We start from the raw sequence: 23,299 nt of genomic DNA, 5'->3' as shown, positions 1-23,299 counted from the left end.
GGGAAATGCCTGCTCCTGTGAGTTGCATAACACCAACTCTAGGAGAATCCTCCATTTTTCTTGCCAAACCCAGCACTCCCTTTTATGACCTTAAGTTTAGGGTTCTAATAAAGTACAAAGTATAAAAAAGAATCAAGGCCATATCATCATGAAACAATTTTCTTCTCTCCACTTAGAAGGCAAGAAGAAATGAAACTAACTCTTACCCTACACCTCAAGCATGTATCTATATCCCAGGCAGGGTTTGCATGGCCCAGAGCCCACACTGGCAGGCTCTAATCTCACTGCAGCAGTTTTAGAGGGCAGGGCAGGGCAGGGCAGTGGAAGGGTGGCTGGAAAGAAGTATCAATCACTCCAAACTCAGGAAACATGCCAACATTTATTTGCTCATCGATTAAATATTCTCTACCTATTCTACATTGAATGCCAGGAAAACTAGCAGAGGGCTTCTCCATTATCCAGAATCTGTTAGGACCACTTATATCGTGCTCTGGGGTACAAAGAAGAGACACAAGAAAGGCCATCCCAGCTGCCTCAGGCTTTCAACCTAATGGTAGTTTCCTATGTTTGGTTCAGATGTTCATGCCAAGTTGGGGACTGAAGACACATGACAAATGAGACTTCACTCTCTTTCGGGAGGGAAGTTGGGAGTAAAAGCAAAATGAAAATCAATCCTGGGCACAGTCTGGCTTTTTTCACCTCCCAGGCCTCAAGGGTGAAAGGGGTACGAGAAGGCAGGGCAGGTGGCCTCTGGATCCGTGGCAAACAGGAGAGGGAACATGCTGAGGGGAGCCCCATTATTTAGACTCTTCAAACTTTAGGATGTGCGACTGGAAGAGAAAGACAAAGCCTTGGTGGGAAGGAAGGCCCACCCCAGCCAGTTCACCCAACCCCTCAGATAACCAATTCATTTGATCTAAGAATGCCAGGTAAATACTGTATCCAGGCCTAGGCTGCAGCCTGCTGCAGAGACCCCAAGGGCAGGAGTGGAGGGAGAATAGCCAAGTTAGAAGCAGGGGCAGTTACCTCTGAGTTCAAAGCACCAGTGATTTTCCCTTTGAGGATTCGATGAACAACCTCATATGAACTCAAAATGTCTGCAAAACAAGACACAACAACAAAACCTCAGTGGCATGGGGTTGGGCCGGAGGAGCAAAGCGGGGAAGCAAAAGGCGGGGGCTGCAGGGAAAGTGCTCTGGCCGCCAACCAGCTCCAACCAGCAAGTCTCTGCTAGTTCCTGCTAAATCCCTGCTGCCAGGATCAAATGAGATGATAAATGCTGAAAAGGTAGCATAGGGGGAGGGCAAAATAACAGCAGATAAAGGGAGGAGGCACTTGTTAAAATAATTACAGGGATCTGGGATTTTTAATGAGAAATTCTACTGGGGACAGAAAATCATGTTCATTGAACTCTGTTCTGAGAGTTTCGGCTGGAGAGAGGAAGGTTAAAAGTGGAGAGGTTTTCACCATGAGAAGCAGGCACTCTTACATGCTGGAACCAGGCAGGCAGCTCATCAAGAACCCACCTTTCCCCAGGATGTTGTCCCTCACGCAACTCCCACCATCCCACCACAGCCCCCAAACTCTGGGACTCTTTGTATGCATGAAACTGAATCACTAAGAGTCAGACCTAGGTTTCATCCCCAGCTATGCCATTTTCTTGCTATTAAGTACAAGTTCATTTCACTTTTCTGAGCCGTATTTTCCTCATCCATAAAGGGAAGAAAACTGACACTTGTCTGACTTATCTCTGGGTTGGGGATTCTGGCCCTTCTGACAGGCTGGGATCTGCACTTTGAGACAGGAAGCTCCTCTTCCCTGATGCCTGACTGTTCCCAGGCTGGGCAGCAGGGACCCTCTTCATGCAATGACCCAAGACAACCTCTGGGTGGTGCTCCCTGCCCACTGGGCACAAGCCCCACCAGCCTCCCAGGAAGCCTTGGCCCTGCACAATTGGGAGATGCCTTTCCATCTTTAAAAATATATATATATTTTGGCCGGGAGTGGTGGCTCGCACCTCTAATCCCAGGACTTTGGGAGGCCGAGGCAGACAGATCACGAGGTCAGGAGTTCGAGACCAGCATGACCAACACCGTGAAACTCCGTCATTATTAAAAACAGAAAAATTGGCCAGGCGTGGTGGTGCATGCCTGTAATCCCAGCTATTCAGGAGGCCGAGGCAGGAGGATCACTTGATCCTGGGAGGCGAAGATTGCAGTGAGCCGAGATCACACCACTGCACTCCAGCCTGGGCGACAGACCGAGCCTCCATCTCAAGACTTAGTTCGTCTGAGGGCCAAGCGGCTCACACCTGTAATCCCAGAACTTTGGGAGGCCAAGGCGGACGCATCACGAGGTCACAAGTGCGAGACCAGTCTGGCCAACATAGTGAAACCCCATCTCTACTAAAAATTACAAAAAAAATTAGCCGGGTGTGGTGATGGGCGCCTGTAATCCCAGCTACTCAGGAGGCTGAGGCAGGAGAATTGTGTGAACCTGGGAGACGGAGTTTGCAGTAAGCCAAGATCGTGCCACTGCACTCCAGCCTGGGCGACAGATCGAGACTCCATCTCAAAAAAAAAAATAAAAAATAAAAAATAAAAAAAAAAAAAACTTAGTTTGTCTGTAAAATGTTTCCATCTCAGCTAAGCACAGCAGCTCATGGCTATAATCTCAGCACTTTGAGAGGCCAAGGTGGGAGGATCGCTTGAGCCCAGGAGTTTGAGGCTGCAATGAGTTGTGATTATGCCACTGCACTCCAGCATGGGCAACAGAGTGAGACCCTGCCTCTGGAAAAAAAACATTTTTTTAAAATAAAACTTTTCCATCTTACTTCCTGTGTATGTATATGTATGCTTCTTCATCTCCACTTCTCCTGACTGCCCCCTAAAGCATTCTTTCATCCTTTTACATTTCACCTAACTTCGATCTTGAGAAGGGGCCTCTTCATTTCCACCTATGGAGAAACCCACAAGTGTCTGAGGCTAAATGAACCACATTAGGAGAGTACGGTGCTAAGTGCTGTGCTCTGGCCTCTAGCACTGGTATTCAAGTGCTAATTTTCTTCTACGGCAGAATCCTTTTCCAGTGAAATCTGAAGCAACATGCAAAGTATGTAAAACAGATGAAAGCTGAACAGCTCTGGTGGAGGCAGGGGTGGGAAATCTGCCCTCTTCTCTTCCCTTCCAGAGAACTCAGCCTTTGGGCAGCATCTGAGGTCCCTCTTGGGATCTTGGGCTCCAGACCCCAGGCATGAAAACCAACACTTGAGAGGCAGCTTTGCTGGGGTCAGATGCTGAAAACGGGGGTTGGGTGGAAAGAGAGACTGAAGCACCCTGGCTGCCCACTATGCTGTTTCCTGCTCGGGTCCCAGAAGCAACCATGGCTTCTCCTGTCCCTGAAACCCTCAGTAGGAAGGTAGAAGATGTCTCACCTTTCTCCAGCATGAATGGCTGAGTCAGGGGTGGGATGGTCCAGAAGTCGTCGCTGTCCAGGCTGCGCAGAGACTGCACAGGGATGGTGGCCAACTGTCCAAAATCAATGAACATGACCACAGCCCAGGTGTCCACCCTGTCCAGCACCCAACACCTGGCAGAGGAAAGGAGAAAGACAGAGGAAAATCATTCTGCCTAGTGCCATGCACAGCAGTCTTCAACAAAGCGGATGTGAAAGTGGAGGTGGGAGGGAGGAAGAGCGAGTTTGCTCTGTTTCTCCTCAATCCTTGAGTGAGGAAATAATGATAAAGATGATTTTGAGAGAAGCCACAGGAAAAAAAAACAGAGCCCAAAGGAAGAGAATGCAAGAAGGGAGCATTTTCCCTGCACACCTCTCCCATAGGCTCTACCCCTGCCCAGGCACACACCTGTTCCAGGCGTGTCCATAATCCCCCAGGTGGTACTCTGCCAGACAGCGAGTCCCACGCTTAACGGCGGAGTCCTCCAGGTAGGGCTGCTGCTCCTCCGCCTGAGCCAGGGTACTAAACAGCGCCTGCATGTTCTGGTGCAGAGCCTGTGGGATGCAAAATGCAATGGCCCCACTGCCTGCACTGCATTACAAATCTGCCTCTGTAGATGTCACCTGTTACATTAGCACTGCGAATCTTTCCCAAAGGAATCAGGTACGAGGTGGGAGAGAACGAGACTGAACCTGGGGATCAGACTGTAGTTACCCTGCATCTCCACCACTGACCAGCCCTGTCACCGTGCCCACCCTAGGGAGGCCACGCAGGAAGGCACAGGAGCCTGAGGGGGCCAACAACCAGTCCATACCTCAGTGATGTGCATGGCCCAGAAAAACGGGGTCTTCGGGATGATACTGGTCACCAGCAGCCCTGCCTCCCCACGGACACTGTGGATGAGCGCCAGCCAGCTCAGGTCTCGGAAGCATTCCCTCAGGAGCAGCACCAGGAAGGACCCTCTGCAGGAAGAGCAAGGAGAGCAAGGAAAGGAACGACTGGACCAACGCCTGTCCTGCAGGAGGCTGAACTGCCTGGGGGATGAGGCCCCTAAGCAGGAAGGCTGCGCCCACCCTCTCCAGGGTGGGAGCCAAAGCCAGTTCCCAAGTAATCCCAGTCCACGGCAGAGGAAAGGAAGGGCCAGTCTGGGGGCGCAGGGGTTGAAGAGTTCAGGAAAAGGAAGCAGCAGAGGGAAACAAAAACACACTGAGAAACTCCGAGAGAGAGAGGTAGACAAAAGTCCTCAATGGGTAGATTTTGGGTCTCCTAAGTGATTTATGAGTCTCTAAATGATGCAGGTGTGGACTGTCCACCATGCAGGATATGCCTTCCATCCCAAAGCTGCTCCTCCCCTGCATTTACGCACATTCCAAATGTCACCCTGCTGCTCCACTCACTCAACCACCTGCCTAAACCACACGTGACAAGTGACAAAAAGCCACAGGCCCTACAGCATTTCAAGTCAAACTGATAATTCTGGCACTCCTGACATTAAGAACAGTATCCACTGTTAAAGCAAAGCAAGGGACATGGTCGGCATGATGATCTCTTGGCATCCAGGGCAGGGGACAGTCACAGGCCTTTGTTGTACGTAAGTGGAAGCTGATTTTATTTATTTATTTATTTTGAGATAGAGTCTCACTCTGTTGCTCAGGCTGAACTGCAGTGGCACAATCTCAGCTCACTGCAACCTTTGCCTCCTGGGTTCAAGCAATTCTTCTGCCTCAGCCTCCCGAGCAGCTGGGACTACAAATGCCCACCACCACGCCCGGCTAATTTTTGTATTTTTAGTAGAGATGGAGTTTCGCCATGTTGGCCAGGCTGGTCTTGAACTCCTGACCTCAAGTGATCCACCCACTTTGGCCTCCCAAAGTGCTGGGATTACAGGCATGAGCCACCGGGCCCAGCTGGGAAGGTGATTTTATAAGTCAGTGTGGGTCACAGCCTTACAGCTTGGATCTGACACACGAGTTCCCGAAAACTATCCCCCACCCCAGTACTATCCCTGTCCCCACTCTCTGTGGGACAGAGATGTCTGTAATCGCCATTTGCCCTGGTAGTCTTTCTATACCTTGCTCACCTCATTTCCAAGGGGACTGCAAAGAAGGCTGCCCTCAGTTTCTCTGTCTCACACAGGTCAACAGGAGCTTTAGGAGCGAGCTGTATAATAGCTAGAAAGCAGAAGACTAAGTCCCGGACGCACCAGAGCTACCCAGAGAGGAATGAGCTCCCCTAACCTGTAAGAGGCCTTCGCCCTGCCCTCAAAGGAAGCATAAAATGGGCCAAGAAGCTGCACCCTCCCAACTCTCAGTCTCTAGATTCTCATCTGGGTGGGAAGGGTCGGTCAGATGATATTCTTTAATTAAGAAAGCATCCTAGGGCTGGGTATGGTGGCTCACACCTGTAATCCCAGCACTTTGGGAGGCTGAGGTGGAAGGATCACTTAAGGCAAGGAGTTTAAGACCAGCCTAGGCAACATAGCAAGACTCCATCTCACAAAAAATTTTAACAATTAGCCAGGCATGGTGATGCACACCTGTAGTCCTAGCTACTGTGGAAGCTGAGAAGGGAGGATGGCTTGAGCCCAGGAGATCGAGGCTGCAGTGAGCTATGACCACGCCACTGCACTACAACCTGGGTGACAGGCCGGGCGTGGTGGCTCAAGCCTGTAATCCCAGCACTTTGGGAGGCTGAGACGGGCAGATCACGAGGTCAGGAGATCGAGACCATCCTGGCTAACACGGTGAAACCCCGTCTCTACTAAAAAATACAAAAGCTAGCCGGGCGAGGTGGCTGGCGCCTGTAGTCCCAGCTACTCGGGAGGCTGAGGCAGGAGAATGGCGTAAACCCGGGAGGCGGAGCTTGCAGTGAGCTGAGATCCCGGCCACTGCACTCCAGCCCGGGCGACAGCGAGACTCGGTCTCAAAAAAAAAAAAAAAAAACCTGGGGGACAGAGCCAGACCTTGTCTCAAAGAAAAAATACAAGCAAGCAAGCATCCTAGAGGAACAAAGGGAAAAGGGATATTTCTACACTAAGGGTCATCAGGGGATGGAGCTGGAAGGGAGGCTGCAGAAGGGGGAGCCACCCCAAGTGAGGCTGGAAGAGGTCCATTAGGAGCTGCAAAGCCACATCCTGGAAACAGATGGCAGCGCAGAATCTCACCAGCGGTTTTGCCAAATCCTTCACCAGAAGCCTTCTCCAACACCTGGGGAGAAAAATGAAAGGTCTCACTCAGCCATGGTGGCATTTGTTTTATTGATTTCTATGTTGAATCACTCCAGGTAGACTGGGAGACAGAGCATCGGCAGCCCCTGTTTTGACTCCAACTTTAGAGCTGACTTTTGAGACATCCACCCACTTTCTCCATTCTCATGGCATCCTGAGCCAACCCAAAGAAAAGATGATCAGGAGCAGGGAAGGCAGGGAGCAGGGCTGCTGCTAGGGAGCGCTCATCCGGAGGTACAGTCACAGAATGAGCTGCCCAACAGCCTTCCCTAGACAGGGGCAGAAGGCACCACCGGGACGCTTAGCCTGGTGCCCTGCTGGCACTACCTGCAGGGAGGAAGACAAGAGGAAGCAGTCACACTGATGCAGGGCTCGGTGGGGACAGAAAGGCCTAGGTGCCCTGCCACTCTCCACAGCCCTGCAGCCCCCAACCCACGCTGGTCTCCCTCTCACCACTGTTCTCACCCGAAAACCCCAACCCTGGGGGAACCCAAGTATCTGTCCCCCTTCCCACTGCCCTGCATCCAGGTGCTTCCATCCCACTACCACCACCCACCACACGCCTCAACTTTCCTTCTCTCCAAAGGACCTCATATCCTCTCCTTTCTTCAAAATGCCCACAACCCCTGCCCATTAACTTGCCTCTTCATCAGAGAGCAAACGGGAAGCAATGAGACAGGATGTCCTCTTCTCCCCACCCCGACCACCAGCCCCTCTCCGGCTCCTGCCCTTCCCGCCATCCCTCCCCTGCACACTTGGCTGCATGGACCTGCTCCCTCCTACTCTGGCTCAAGCCCTCACCCTGCAGACCCACCCCGCTGCTCCTCCAGCACTGTCTCCCTCCTGCGTGGGCCTTTTCCACAGCAAACAAGCAGGATCTGACACCCATTTGGAAAGACCCTGACTGACCTCACAGCTCCCCCAATTCCTGCTTCTGTGCTCCTCTCACTGCAACTCCACAGTTTCACGGTCTCTGTGCTGTTTACCTCCACACTCACAAGTCTCCTCTCAGGCTTCCCCAAAATGGCCCTGCACAGGGTCAGCATGAACTGTCACGCTGCCAATTGCAACCGTCACTTCCCTGTTCTGAATCCACCTGCAGTATTCTCTCTGCTCCCTCTTTCCAGAAACGCATCTCTTGGTGTCACATGTATCTGGTTCTCCTTCTCTTTCCCTGGCTGGCCTTCTTAGTTCAACTGCTCAACACTGGCACATCTCAGGACTTGTCCTCTCCCCATCCACCTTCTCTCCAAGGCCATCTCCAGTGCAACGGTTTTAGGTATCAAGAATGTACCGTGCACTCTCAAAGCTGCAGCCCCAGACCTCATCATTCTCTGGAATTCCACTCACATGTGATGTCCACTTGACAGGAGAGTGAAGAGGTACACAGGCTTAGTATGTCTGCATCAGACTCACCCAAGGAGCTGCAATCACAAACAAATAAAGCAGACCCTCCCCAGGCTAGCTTTCTCCATTTGAGTGAACTGCATCTTCTGTTGTTGTTGTTGTTGCAGAGATGGGGTTTCACCATGTTGCCCAAACTGCTCTTGAACTCCTGGGCTCAAGCAATCCACCTGCCTCAGCCTTCCAGAGTGCTGGGATTCCAGGCATGAGCCACTGTGCTCAGCCTACCGCATCACTAACTACAAAGCAGTTCACCCAAGTTCTCTCTCCCAAGCTCCCTACATCAAATTCATCAGCAAGCCAAGCTACCTCCTCCTCCAAAACACACCCGAGCCCATGAACATTTTTCTCCTTGTCCATACCCACCACCCCAGTACTCGCCATCTCTTACCAGAATGACAACGACAGCAAACAGGGAGCTCTGCTGTAGCACCTGCTCCCACAATCCAATCACCTGAGGACTGTGATCTTTTTCAAACAAAAAGCAGATCACATGACATCACTGGTTAAAATCTTCCAACATTTCTCCATCGTGTTTACAAATAAAACCCAAAGTCTTGACCTTGGCTCTCAAGGCTTACCAATGGACGCCCCTTCCCAGTGACCTCTCTGCCTACTCCACTCCCCTTCACCCACCAGGCTCATACCTTGGGCCACTTGCAGGCCTCCCTCTGCCTGGAATGCTCTTAGTCTGGTCTTCCAAGTGGCTGGCTCTGAGCTGGCATTCAGATCTCAGTAGAGATGTCACTACCCCACAAAAGGGGCCTCCCTAAGAACCATCTAAAGAAGTGACCTCTCACTCTTCATCACATCATCATATTTTAGTTCTCCAGCTGCTACTCATTATCTGGTATTTTCTTTTTTATTGTCACTTTTACCACTGGAATGTAAGCATCGCAAGAACAAGAATGACAAGTGTCTTCCAACAATTACTTTGATCATGGAGGTAACACCAGGGCCTAGGATATGCCTGGTGCATATTAAATTAAGCTCTCAGTAAATATGTGCTGAATGAAAGAATCAAATAAGAAATGACTTGGCGGCTAGGTGCTGTGGCTCACACCTCTAATCCCAGCACTTTGGGAGGCCTAGGTGGGCAGATCACATGAGGCCAGGAGTTTGAGATCAGCCTGGCCAACATGGCAAAACCCAATCTCCACTAAAAATACAAACAATTAGCCTGCCATGGTGGCAGGTGCCTGTAATCCCAGCTACTCAGGAGGCTGAGGCAGGAGACTTGCTTGAACCTGGGAGGTGGAGATTGCAGTGAGCCGAGATTGTGCCATTGCACTCCAGCCTGGGTGACAAAGTGAGACTGTCTAAAAAAAAGAAAAAAGAAAAGAGAGACAAGAAAGAAAGAAATGACCTAGGGCAAATTCTTCACTCTCTAAATCTTGGTTTCCTTTTCCACACCAGGAATCCCACCTGCCTTGATATGAGGATTTAGTTGGGCTCAGGACAATGACATGCAGTAGGTACTAAGAAACAGAAGCAGCACAACACAGCAGTTACAAGTGCAGATTCAGGAATTAGCTGTCTGGACCCCAATCCTGGCTGGGAGATTGGCTGCTTAAGTCTGGGTGAGTTACTTGGTGTTCACATCTGCAGAATGGGATAGTTAACAGCACCTACTGCTGTAATTAAATGAGTTCATACAGTAAAACAATTAGACAGTGAGTCCTCAGTGAAAGTTAACTACTGCTATCAGTGAGACCCAAATTGAACCTTTCCTTGCTAAACCAACCACATTCTGCCTCTCTTCTTTACCTATAACAAAGCCAAGCCACGGTGCTAAAAATTGGCCCCCTCTAGGCAAGCACATAAGGTGTCTTTTTATTCAGAATCTCGCTCTGTCACCCAGACTGGAGTGCAGTGGTGTGATCTCGGCTCACTGCAAGCTCTGCCTCCCAGGTTCATACCATTCTCCTGCCTCAGCCTCCCGAGTAGCTGAGACTACAAGTGCCCACCACCATGCCTGGCTAATTTTCTGTATTTTTAGTAGAGATGGGGTTTCACCGTGTTACCCAGGATAGTCTTGATCTCCTGACCTTGTGATCCACCCTCCTTGGCCTCCCAAAGTGCTGGGATTACAGGCGTGAGCCACCACGCCCGGCCTTTCCTAAGGCAGTTCTAAATACCAATCTCACAAACCAATTATCACCAGTAGTTTCAAGCTAAAAATGATTACTAATACAGAAGCATTTTACATCATTTTTGGTCTAATTATTATTCCCTAATGATTTAAGTGATAAATATAACAAGCCCGTTTTGACAGTTTGTAAAATTAAGTTCCAGAGGAAAATCTACATAATTATCATCCAACAGCCACAGCAGGCATGTCACCTAAACACAGACCTCCAATTTCCAGATGTATCTGTAATACAAAAGTGGCCACATGGAAGCCACAGAGATCAAGGCAGCACCTCAATAGCTGCAAGATAAGCTAATTTTAATTAAGTTCCATTGTTGCTACAAGCACGGTCACCCTCATGCCCAGATCAATCAACAGCTGTTAATTATCCCTTTACTTTGTTCTGGGACATTTCTACCAGCTGGTCAAGTGTTCTAAGAGGTGCGCCTGCTCCAGAGTGATGCTGGGGAGTCCGTGCAGTGGGAGAGGAGAAACATGAACACAAAAGTTGGTGGGCAGAAGGCTTGGAGGTGGGACCATCCATTCAGTCCCCTCCACACACCAGGCAGAAGTTCTTGCATACACTCAGCAGGGTACAGCCTCATGACACCCAGAACACAGGCAGCTTCCCAACCTGCAGCCTCCAAGTCTGCTCACTGCCACAACCCTGGGCCAACTCTCTTTAAGTGCTGTCTACCCCTGCCCTGACCTCCACCAACCTGGGGAACTGCACCTGGGAATACCTGAGGAGCCCATCCTGGTGGAAATTTCACATTTGCAGCTTTAACCTCAATTGCTTCCCTTTCATTCTTTAATCACTTGCATTGCTATGTGCCAGACACAAAATGACAAAGATGAAAGACAAAGACCTTTGCATGGGCTCCTCAGGGAGCCCCCATTTAGTCACCCACAAATATAAAACGCCACCACAAAGCTCACGTTCTCCTGGGGGCAGCAGACACTAAATAAATATACAAAGAGGAATAATGTCTTTGGCTGGCAGTAAGAGGGATGAAGAGACACAACTCAGGGACAGGGGATGAACGGTGCCAGGGGTGGGTGCTGTCTCAAGGAAAGTCCTCCTGAGGTGGTGACTGCTCAGTGGAGCCTACAATGAAGGGAGCCGGCAAACCCTATAGACACCTGGGAGAAGAGCCTTCTGGACTAACAATGGTAGGTCCAGAGGCCCTAAGGTGGGGATGCACTTGGCATGTTTGGGGGGTGGCCCCAGGGCTGGTGTGACAATATATTTTCATCTCTTCCCTGGACCGCCAGAAGCAGATCTTCCTGCCTCCATTCTGGCCTCCTCCAGTGGGTTCTAGAAGGTCCCTTTAAAAGTTAAATCTAGGTGCAAGGACAAGTAAATGGTGGCACATGACACAACAGAGTATCACTTAGCAATAAAAAAAGAACTGCTGATGGTGCAACCACATGGATGCATCTCAATAACATTCCGCTGAATGACAGAAGCCAGACACAAAGAAGCACGCACACCCTGATGCCATTTACAGGACACGCTGGAAAAGCTCCATCTCATCGAAAGGATGGACAACAGCTGAGGGCTTCTGGGGGCCCTGAAGGGGGAATCTTTTGGGCGACTGAAATGTTCTCTATCTTGATTGTGACAGTGGTTACATCCTGCACGCACTGGTCAAAATTCATCAAGCGGTACACTTAAATGGGTTCACTTTAAGTAAATTATACTTCAGTAAGTATACTGAATACTTCAACAAAGTTGATTTTCTAAAACATGTGAATGGGTTCTATCTGGCTATGTCACCCCCTGCTCAAACCCTCCAGTGTTCTCATTATTATGTGACTGCAAATCCTGATCACTATTGAATCAAGTCCTGTGTTATTTTTTATTCTTAAGCAACTCTTTTTTTTTTTTTTAAGATGGAGTTTCGCTCGTATTGTCCAGGCTGGAGTGCAATGGCACAATCTCAGCTCACCGCAACCTCTGTCTCCCAGGTTCAAGCGATTCTCCCGCCTCAGCCTCCTGAGTAGCTAGGATTACAGGCACATGCTACCACACCCAGTTAGTTTTTGTATTTTTAGCAGAGACGGGGTTTCACCCATGTTGACCAGGCTGGTCTCGAACACCTGACCTCGTGATCCACCCAACTCAGACTCCCAAAGTGCTGGGATTACAGGTGTGAGCCACCACACCCAGCCTGCAACCTTTTCTTAGGAATTAACTGCTGCTTTTTCCCCAGTCCATTTACTTGGATTTCCTTGAATCTTTGGCTAAGTTTTCCTGTAATTTTCAGTGACCCTTTTCCCTTTTTCTTCCTGTCAATGTCACCCCTAGAGTCTCACCCTGTCCTGCTCTGTTCTGGACTGCCTGTGGCCAATCTGGGAAGCCTCTCATCTCTCTCCCCTTGGATCTGGGTTGGATACCAGACCCTGTCTTGTTTTGGCTTTACTGATTCATTTTTGTTGGAACACACTCCTTCATCACTTTCTGAGAACACGTATGTGGGGCACACATTTTTTGAGACCCTACCTTTCTGAGCAAATCTTTTTCTACCTTTTAAAAAAAGTGACAGTGTCTTACTTTGTTACCCAGGCTGGAGTGCTGGCACAATCATAGCTCACTGCAACCTCAGACTCCTTCAGCTCAAGTGATCCTCCCATTTCGGCCTCACCAGTAGTTGGGACTACATGTGTGTGCCACCACACCTGGCACATTTTTTGAAGACAGGGTTGCCCAGGATGTTCTCAAACTCCTAGCCTGAAGCAGTCCTCCTGCCTCAGCTTCCCAAATCCCAAATCCCAAAGCACTGGGATTACAGGTGCACACCACTGCAGATGGCCTACCCATACACACATACACACACACACACACACACACACACACACACACACACACACACATATATATATATATATTTTTTTGAGATGGAGTCTTGCTCTGATGCCCAGGCTGGAGTGCAGCAGCATGATCTTGGCTCACTGCAACCTCTGCCTCCTGCGTTCAAACGATTCTCCTGCCTCAGCCTCCCAAGTAGCTGGAATTACAGGTGTACACCATCACACCTGGCTAATTTTTGTATTTTTAACAGAGATGGGGTTTCACCATGTTAGCCAGGCTGTTCTCAAATTCCTGACTTCAAGTGCTCCGCCCATCTTGGCCTCCCAAAGTAATACCCTTATTCTTGACTGACTTGTTTGGACTTGGGTATTATTTTCCTGAAGAATTCAATCACACTACCTGATTCCATGTCCTTCAATGTGGATTCTCTTCCTAAGGCTTATCCCTAGTATTCTAAAATACTTCTGTAAAGTGCCTTCTTGTAGGTTTTTATTTTCTCATTATCCTGGGCGCTCATTGGCTGCTTTGTATCTGAAAACTCACATCCTTCCCCCATGGGAAATTATCTTACATCATTTGATAATCTCTCCCCCATGCTGACCTGAACTCTGCCTAGATGTGTGTGTTGTGCTACGTAAGCTGATCTTCTAATTTTACCTGTTCTTTTCTTTAAAACAATTTTACTACAAAATATTTCAATCAACAAATCCTCTCCCAAAAAAGCAATAAGAAATCTTGACAAACTGTCAAAAACAACCACTTTAGGACTCTGGAAATTGACTGAAGCATACTTGAAATTGAACACATCTATTAAAAAGAAAACAGTAGCCGGGCGCGATGGCTCAAGCCTGTAATCCCAGCACTTTGGGAGGCCAAGACGGGTGGATTACGAGTCCAGGAGATTGAGACCATCCTGGCTAACACAGTGAAACTCCATCTCTACTAAAAAAAATACAAAAAAACTAGCCGGGCGATGTGGCCGGCGCCTGTAGTCCCAGTTACTCTGGAGGCTGAGGCAGGAGAATGGCGTAAACCCAGGAGGCGGAGCTTGCAGTGAGCTGAGATCCAGCCACTGCACTCCAGCCTGGGCAATAGAGCGAGACTCCGTCTCAAAAAAAATAAAATAAAATAAAATAAAATAAAATAAAATAAAATAAAAAGAAAACAGTAACAATGACGACTGACCTTCGTATGAAAACAGTGGGCATCTGGGGCTTCCCCACTCCCTGCTCCTTTGGCAGATAGTTCTACCAGGATGGGCAAAACCACAGAAACCAGGAGCATCAAAGGTGGCTGACTTGATTGGCGCAGGTGATGGAAAACCACCAGGTGCCTGGGTGTTGTCAGAAACTGCCACCTTGTGGTAAGCAACGGGAAAGCTGCAGCCTGCGGATGTGGTCCTGCTGGCTTTTATGCATCTTCATCTACAAAATGCCTATTCCTAGCTCTTGCCCATATTTCTATTAGGTTGTTTCTTTCTCGCACTGATTTCCAGGCATTTTCATCCTGTTTTTTTATTTTTGTTTTTTAAAAAATAACCTAGATCTTAGCCCAGGAACTGGCAAACTTTTTCTGCAAAGGGCCAAATAGTAAATATTTTAGATTTTGGGGGCCTTACTGTCTGTCATGAGTCCACTCTGCTGCTGCAGTGAGAAAGCAGTCACAGGCAATCTGTAAACAAATGGCTGAGGCTGCATGCCAGGAACGCTTCACGGACACAAACTGAATTTCATACAATTTTCATGTGTCATGAAATGTTCTTCATTTTTTTTCCCATTTAAAAATACGGCTGGGGGTCTCACACCGATATAATCCCAGCAGTTTGGGGAGTGCAGGGGAGAGGATTGCTTGAGCCCAGGAGTTCAAGATCAGCCTGGGCAACATAGTGGGACCCTCTACAAAAAGAAATTTGTAGAGTGGGATCTCTACAAATAGAAAATGAAAAAAATATACATATATATGGCTGGGCCCAGTGGCTCCCCTGCAATCCCAGCACTTTGGGAGGCTAAAGCAGGAGGATTGCTTGAGGCCAAATTAGCTGGGCATGGTGGTACACACCTGTAGTCCCAGCTACCCATGAGGCTGAGGCAGTATTGCTTGAGCCCAGCAGTTCAAGGTTGCAGTAAGTTCAGACCACGCCACTGCACTGAAGTCTGGGCAATAGAGCAAGACCCTGCTCTAAAAATATAAATAAATAAAAATCGTTCTTAGAACCTCCACTCTGAGAAGATGAAATATACATACTTCATCTTAGTTCTGTTAAACACAACTAAGAGCCCGGGACATTACATATAAAACAAACATAAGAAGACTCTGAGAGGTGGAGAGAAGGGAACAGGCTGGCCAGAGACCTTGGAACTCAGGGTACAACGTGGTGATGACTTCTCTGGGTTTTCCTTTTGCTCTATATATTCCAAACTTAGAACTGAAGAGGCCAGCAACCCAGAAACACCAATAGGCACAGAAAAAAAAAAAAAAAGCCCCAACAAAAGCCTGCTCTTTCTAGCCAAAGCACCAGAAAAGAGACAGGCTAGGAAGACAGAACGCTTGTAGATAATAACTCCTCTACTCCAGCTAAACGCCACCAAAAAGGCGAGCCTACCTCCACGCATGCCAGCAAAGACAGCATGCAGGGCTCAGACTTCTGCCCTCATGAGGCTGGGATGAGTCGCCCAATACCCCTACCCTGATCACAAAGGGCCAAGCAGGCAGCCAGGGATTTCATCCCCCACCCAATAACGAAACCGATCTCTCCCTACGGCCACCCTGCCTGGGTGTCAATATAAACTACTTGGGAACCTGGACTTCCATACCCACCTCACAGACAGAAAGCCCCCAATCTCTCCCTATTGGGGTGGTGTCAGAAGAGGCGTAGTGGAGAGTCAAGACTTTACCCAGGGGTAATGAAACCATCCAAGCCAAGATGTCAGTGGAGACCACAAACCAGAACTAGCAGTAACAAGGGGCTCCCTGCCGCCTTAGAGGCTGAGTAGGGAGCCTGACTTTCATTCTCACCTGGCAGCAGCGAGGCAGTAGTGTGTTCCTCTGTGGCAGTACCGTGTTCCCCTGTGGGAGCAGCATCAGAGGAAGCCAGCTAAAACGCAAGGAAGAGGAAGCCAGCTAAAACTAAAAAACAAAATCTAGTCCAGCAACATAACAAGAAAATGTCCAAGTTTCCAGTGAAACTCACTCATCATACCAAGAACCAGGAAAATCTCATGTGGAATGAAAAAAGACAATTAACACCTGCCAATGCCGAGACGACACTGGTGCTGGCACTACCTGACAGACATTTTAAAGCAGCCATGACAAAATACTTCAAGGAGCAATGACAAGCACCTTTAAAACAAATGAAAAAAAAAATAGAAACTCTCGGCAAAGAAACCAAGTCTCAGCAAAAAACAGTATTTAAAAATGGAAATTTTAGGCCAGAAGTGGTGGCTCACACCTGTAATCCTAGCACTTTGGAAGGCTGAGGCGGGAGAATCACTTGAGGTCAGGAGTTCAAGACCAGCCTGGCCAACATGATGAAACCCCATCTCTACTAAAAATACAAAAAAATTAGCTGGGTGTGGTGGCGGGCCCCTGTAGTCCCAGCTACTTGGGAGACAGAGGCAGGAGAACCGTTTGAACCTAAGAGGCCGAGGTTGTAGTGAGCCAAGATCGTGCCAATGCACTCCAGCCTGGGTGACAGAGTGAGACTCGTCTCAAAAAAAAAAAAAAAAAAAAAAAATTTAAACTGAGAAATACAATAACCAAGTAAACTCTACAACAGAATGGAGGACCAGAAGAAAGAACTGGTGACTGAAAGGCACAGCAATAAAAATTACGCAATCTGAACAACAGAAAGACGGTAGACCGAGAAAACCTAGATTCAAAAAGGCAAGTGAACCCAAAACAGCAAAAGCACGAAGAAATGCACCCCAAGACATATCATAATTAAACTTCTGAAAACTAAAACCAAGCAAAATCTTGAATGCAGAGAAAACAATTTGAATGACAACAGATTTTTCATCAGAAACCATGGAGGCTCAGCTGGGTAATCTCAGCACTGTGGGAGGTTGAGGCAGATGAATCACTTAAGTCTAGAGGTTCAAGACCAGCCTGAGCAACATGGTGAAACCCCACCTCTGTTTCAAAAGAAAAAAAAATTTTAATGAAAAAAATCCTTAAAAAAAAAAAAAAAAAGAAAGAAAGAAACCATGGAAGCCAGAAGAAAGTGGCACAATTATGTTTCCAGTTTGAAATAAAAAACTATTTATCTAATGAAAATGTTTTTAGGCCAGACACTTCATGCCTCTAATCCCAGCATTCTGGGAGACCAAGGCGGGCAGATCACCGCAGGTCAGGAGTTCAAGACCAGCCTGGCCAACATGGTGAAACCCTGTCTCTACTAAAAATGCAAAAATTAGCTGGGCATGGTTGTCAGGTGCCTGTATTTCCAGCTCCTCGGGAGGCTGAGGCAGGAGAATCACTTGAACCCGGGAGGCAGAAGTTGCAGTGAGCCAAGATCGTGTCATTGCACCCCAGCCAGCCTGGGCAACAACAGCGAAGACTCTATCTCAGAAAAAAAAAAAAGAAAAAGAAAATATTCTTTAGGAATGAAGGGGAAATTAACACATTCTCAGATAAAGGAAAAGTAAGAATTTGTTACTAGCAGACCTACCCTAGGAGAACAGCCAAAGGAAGTTCTCACAACAGGAAAGAAATGATAAAAGGTAGAACTTTGGGACGTTAGCAAGTAAGAAAGAAGTCTGGCGCGGTAGCTCACACCTGTAATCCCAGCACTTTGGGAGGCCAGGATAGGCAGATCACCTAAGGTCAGGAGTTCAAGACCAGCCTGGCCAATGTAGTGAAACCCCGTCTCTACTAAAAATATAAAAATGGCCGGGCGCGGTGGCTCACGCCTCTAATCCCAGCACTTTGGCAGGCCAAGATGGGTGGATCACGAGGTCAGGAGATCGAGACCATCCTGGCTAACACGGTGAAACCCCGTCTCTACTAAAAAACACAAAAAACTAGCCGGGCGAGGTGGCGGCTGCCTATAGTCCCAGTTATTCGGGAGGCTGAGGCAGGAGAATGGTGTGAACCCGAGCGGAGCTTGCAGTGAGGCCGAGATCCGGCCACTGCGCACTCTACTCTGGGCGACACAGCGAGACTCCGCTCCCAAAAAAAAAAAAAAAATATATTATTAGTATATAAATAGCTGTGTGGTGGTGGGTGCCGGTATAATCAGCTACTTGGGAGGCTGAGACAGGAGATTGCTTGAACCTCGGGAGGCAGAGTTGCTGTGAGGGCCAAGCCATGCACTCTGTACTTTAGTCTGGTCAAAAGAGCGAAACTCCGTCTCAAAAAAAAAAAAGAAAAAAAGATATTGAACACAGGAAGGCGGCCAGGGGCTCAGCCTGTAAATCCCACACTTTGGGAGGCCGAAGACGGCGTGGATCACGAGGGTCAGGAGATTCAAGACCATCCTGGCTAACATGCGTTGAACCCCGTCGTCTACTAAAAAATACAAAAACTGCCGGTGAGGGCAGGCACCTGTCATCCCATACTTGAGTCTGAGCAGCGAGAATGGCCATAACTGGGAGGCGGAGCGTGCAGTGAGCTGAGATCTGGCCAGTGCACTCCAGCCCGGGCAACAGAGCCGAGACTCCGTCTCAAAAAAAAAAAAAAAAAAGATAGATGTATATCCACGGTAAAATACGGGTAAAGGTATATACGTTGGGCAAGTCTACCGCATTTTTGTATTACTGTTTAATGGCAAACACACTTATTCTTGCACACACCAATACATCTTCCTTCTCTCCTTGAGTGTTTACGTACTGTCATATTGTGACAGTTGAGAAGCATCAATAATTGTATATCTAGTGGCAGCGTGGTGGCTCACGTACGTTTTTCGCCGCACTTTGGGAGGCGGAGGATGATGGATCACCTGAGGTCAGGAGTTCAGAGCTGCCTGGTCAATATGCAAGGCTCTCTCTACTAAAAATACGGAACAAATTATGCTGGAGGTGTGGGGCACATGCCCGTGATCCCAGCTACTGACCGAGGTTAGACGCAGTGGATAATGCATTGAAACGGCTGAGAATGAGGTGGAGCTGCTCAGCAATCGCTAGATCTGCCCATACACTCAGACCTGGGGTGACAAGAGAAAACTCCGTCTCAAAAAAGTTCAACGTGATAGTAGCTTTACTGATATGAATATATAACTTCTTTTTCCGACTGTATCTAATACTGTATATAGAGTAAATATTTATTTCAAATACAACGCTTATTAAGGGAAATGTAAAGGGAAGTAAATATGATGTACTCAACTGGTAAAACCAAACGTGAGTAAGCTGATTATATGTATATAATGTAATAATGTAACATCTAGCACAACCATTTTAAAAGGTATACAAAGAGATGCACTTAACACTATAGATAAATAAAAATGGATATCTACTTATTTTTATTATCATTACTTTTTTTGAGGGACAGGTCTCACTCTGTAGCCAAGCTGGAGTCGGCAGAGTCGCAATACATATCTTCGCTCACTGCAACCTCTGCCTCCCGGGTTCAGGTGATTCCTGCCTCAGCTCACTCGAGTAGCTTGGAATTACAAGGGTGCACCACCTACACCCGGCTTAATTTCCTGTATTTTTAGAGAGAAGGGATTCACACGTTGGGCCAGGCTCGGTCTCTGCCCGTCAGCCTTCCAAAAGTCGCTGGGGAATTACCTAGACATGAGCCATTGTACCGACAACTATCCAGTTCACTTTCTCTATTTTTGTTGTTTGATATTTTTCATTTTTTTGTGAGACCGCAGTTAGTCTGCTCTGTCGCCCAGGCTGAGCATGGCAAGTCTCGGCTCATTGCAAGTCTGCTGCCTACTCACTGTTGTCATGCCATTCTCCTGCCTCAGCCTCCCTGAGTAGCTGGCAATCAGGGTGCGCCGCTACCGATGCCCGGGCTGTATCTGTTATTGATATTAGTTGAAGTAGTGATGGGGTTGAGCCGATGTTAGCCAGATGTGCTCGATCTCCTGACCTCGTGATCACTCGACTCAGCCTCCCAAGTGCGGGGTATAGACAGGCTCGAGCCAACCCCGCTCGCGGGGCCCATATTTTGTATTATATAGGTGGTAATAAAAATTGTTTCATATAACTAAGAGATGCTCGGCATGTGCTAGACCCGGCCTATTTATTATTTTTATGTTTAAAAAAATTTTGTGGCAGGGCACAGCATGTCACACCTGTAATCCCAGCACTTTGGGAGGCTGAGGTGGGCGGATCACCTGAGGTTGGGAGTTCTAGACCAGCCTGGCCAACATGGTGAGACTCCATCTCTACTAAACATACAAAAAAATTTGCTGGGCATGGTGGTGCATGCCTGTAGTCCCAGCTACTAGGGAGTCTGAGGAAGGAGAATCTCGAACCCAGGAGGCAGAGGTTGTCCAGTGAGTGAAGATCGTGCCACTGCACTCCAGCCTGGGCAACAGAGCAAGACTCCATCTCAAAATAGATGAGGTTTCCCTATGTTGACCAGGTTGGTCTCAAACTTCTGGCCTCAAGCCATCCCTCACCTTGGCCTCCCAAAGTGCTGTGATTACAGGCATGAAGCCACTGCACTCAGCCTGGAATGGAATTCCAAGAAATGGAATTCTAAAAAATGTTCAAGTAAGCCTCAGGAAAACAGAGAAACAAAACTGTAGAACAGACAAAAAGTAAAATGTTCTGTATTTGGACTGGGTCAATGTTACTATCCTGGTTGTGATCGTTTTTGTAAGATGTTACACTGAGAAGAAACTGGATAAAGAGTATATGGGATCTTTCTGTATTGTTGTTACAATTGTATGTGAATCTGCTATTAATCTCAAAATAAAAAGTGTAATAAAAAAGCACTTTTAGCTTGTCAGCAGTATAAAAATGGGCAATAGGCCATATTTGAATCACTGGCCAGTCTATGACACCTTTCCTGATCCTTTGTTATATTATTGCAAATATCTTCTCCCAGTTCTCAGCTTGAATTTATCTTCCTTTATACATCAACTTTCAAAGAAGTGGTCTTTATTTTAACTTATCCATCTTTTTTTTTCACCTGATGCTTTATGCCTTGACAAATCCTATCTGAGATCATATCTGGTAGGACATCTGATAAGATCATCTTCACTGAGATCAAAAAGATATTCGACTACGTTTCTTCTAAGTTTTTAAGTTTTGCCTTTCATTACCAAGTTTATAATCCACCTAGAATTTTTGTGCAGGGGATAAGGTAAGGATATAATTTCATAGTTTTCTTCATGAATAAGCAATTGTCCCAGTTCAGTCTACTGAAGTGTGTATCCTTTCCCCAGAGATCTGCCACTCTACCTGAATAATAGTTTCCGGGTACGAATGAGCCTCTTTTTGAGTTCTCTGTTATATGTTATTGGTCAAACTGTCTGGCCCTAAGCCAATACAGCTGGTCTTCCGTATCTGTGGTTTCTACATCCACAGATTCAACAAATATTAAAAAAAAAATTCAGGGCCAGGCGCAGTGACTCACGCCTGTAATCCCAGCACTTTGGGAGGCAGAGGCGGGTGGATGACCCACATCAGGAGTTCGAGACCAGTCTGGCCAACATGGCGAAATCCCGTCTGCACTAAAAATACAAAAACTAGGCGGGCGTGGTGGCAGGTGCCTGTAATCCCAACTACTCAGGAGGCCAAGGCAGGGAGAACTGCTTGAACCCAGAAGGCAGAGGTTGCAGTGAGCCGAGACTGCGCCACTGCACTCCAGCCTGGCGAGTGAGTGAGACTCCGTCTCAAAAAAAAAAAAAAATTCACGCAGGGTGCGGTGGCTCACACCTGTAATCTCAGCACTTTGGGAGGCCAAGGCGGGCAATTACTTGAGGTCAGGAGTTGGAGACCAGCCTCGCAAACATGATGAAATGCCACCTCTACAAAAATACAAAAATTAGCCAGGAGTAGTGGCGTGCGCCTGTAATCCCACCTGCTTGGGAGGCTGAGGCAGGAGAACTGCTTGAATTCAGGAGGCAGAGGTTGCAGTGGGCTGAGATCATGCCACTGTACTCCAGCCAGGCGACAGAGCAAGACTTTGTCTCAAATAAAAACAAAAAAAAAGTGAAAGTTTTGGTTTTTTGGTTTTATTTTATTTTATTTTATTTTATTTAGAGAAAGGGTTTCACTCTGTTGCCCAGGCTGGAGTGAAGTGGCATTATCATAGCTCACTACACCTCCCAGGCTCAAGTGATCCTACCACCTCAGCCTGCTAAAGCGCCTGTAGGCGTGAGCCCTTGTGCCTGGCTAGATTTTTTTTTTTTTTAATTTCAATAATGTCAACTTTTTTTTTTTTTTCTTTTTTGAGATGGAGTCTCACTTTGTCGCCAGGCTGGAGTGCAGTGGCACAATCTCAGCTCACTGCAACCTCCACCTCCCAGGTTCAAGCAATTTTCCTGCCTCAGCCTCCCAAGTAGCTTGGGACTACAGGTGCATGCCACCACCACGCCTGGCTAGTTTTTCTTTTTTGTTGTTGTTGTTAGAGACGGGGTTTCACCATATTGGCCAGGCTGGTCTCGAACTCCTAACCTTGTGATCCGCCCACCTCAGCCTCCCAAAGTGCTAGGATTACAGGTGTGAGCCACTGCGCCCAGCCTTTTTTTTTGATACGGAGTCTTGCTCTGTTGCCCAGGCTGGAGTGCAGTGGCGCAATCTCAGCTCACTGTAACCTCCACCTCCGGGGTTCAAACAATTCTCCCTGCCTCAGTCTCCCAAGTAGTTGGGACTACAGGCACTCACCACCATGCCCGGCTAATTTTTGTATTTTTTAGTAGAGATGGGGTTTTGCCATGTTGGCCAGGCTGCTCTTGAACTCCTGACTCAGATGATCTGCCCACCTTGGCCTTCCAAAGTGCTGGGATTACAGGTGTGAGCCACCGTGTCCGGCCATTAATGTCTACTTTCTACTTGGATTTCAAAATGTTTGCACCTACTTCTTCAATCAACTCTTAGCTCATTAATATTCAACCTTTCTTCTTTGCTCCTCTAAGGTTGGACGAACCTCTAAATATTGCCTTCACTATATCCCGAAACTTTTCAGGGGTAGTATTTTTCTCATTATTCAGTTCTAAGTGTTTTTAAGTTTCTTTATAATTTCTTATTTGACCCATGTGTTGTTTACATAGGAATGTTTTTAAATGTCCACATGTATGGGGATTTTGTGTTCAGCTTTTGTGTACTTATTTCTAATTCAAAAGCAGTGGGAACACTGGAAAATCATCTTTAT

At 47.6% G+C, this 23,299-nt stretch overlaps 1 protein-coding gene across 4 annotated transcripts in view; it reads right to left on the bottom strand.

Moving 5' to 3' along the window:
• Window positions 1-359: 359 nt before the first annotated feature.
• The window catches only part of TDRD10 (tudor domain containing 10), a 49,300-nt gene continuing 26,360 nt past the window's right edge, over window positions 360-23,299 (bottom strand). For 3 of the 4 annotated variants that reach the window (XM_017867471.1, XM_017867474.1, XM_017867472.1), the window contains 6 exons: window positions 6,618-6,660; window positions 5,535-5,625; window positions 4,269-4,416; window positions 3,863-4,008; window positions 3,434-3,588; window positions 949-1,097 (listed from right to left, as the gene is read on the bottom strand). In XM_017867471.1, coding sequence (XP_017722960.1) covers window positions 949-1,097; window positions 3,434-3,588; window positions 3,863-4,008; window positions 4,269-4,416; window positions 5,535-5,625; window positions 6,618-6,660 — 732 coding nt within the window. Of the gene's footprint in view, window positions 831-948; window positions 1,098-3,433; window positions 3,589-3,862; window positions 4,009-4,268; window positions 4,417-5,534; window positions 5,626-6,617; window positions 6,661-23,299 lie in introns of those variants that run through there. The other variant, XM_017867473.1, reaches the window with a different exon arrangement.

This window comes from Rhinopithecus bieti, unplaced genomic scaffold (assembly GCF_001698545.2).
Source record: "Rhinopithecus bieti isolate Rb0 unplaced genomic scaffold, ASM169854v2 scaffold_3041, whole genome shotgun sequence".
NCBI lineage: Eukaryota > Metazoa > Chordata > Mammalia > Primates > Cercopithecidae > Rhinopithecus > Rhinopithecus bieti.
Note: the sequence above shows the minus strand (reverse complement) of the source record. Positions and strands in the feature narration are given on the sequence as shown.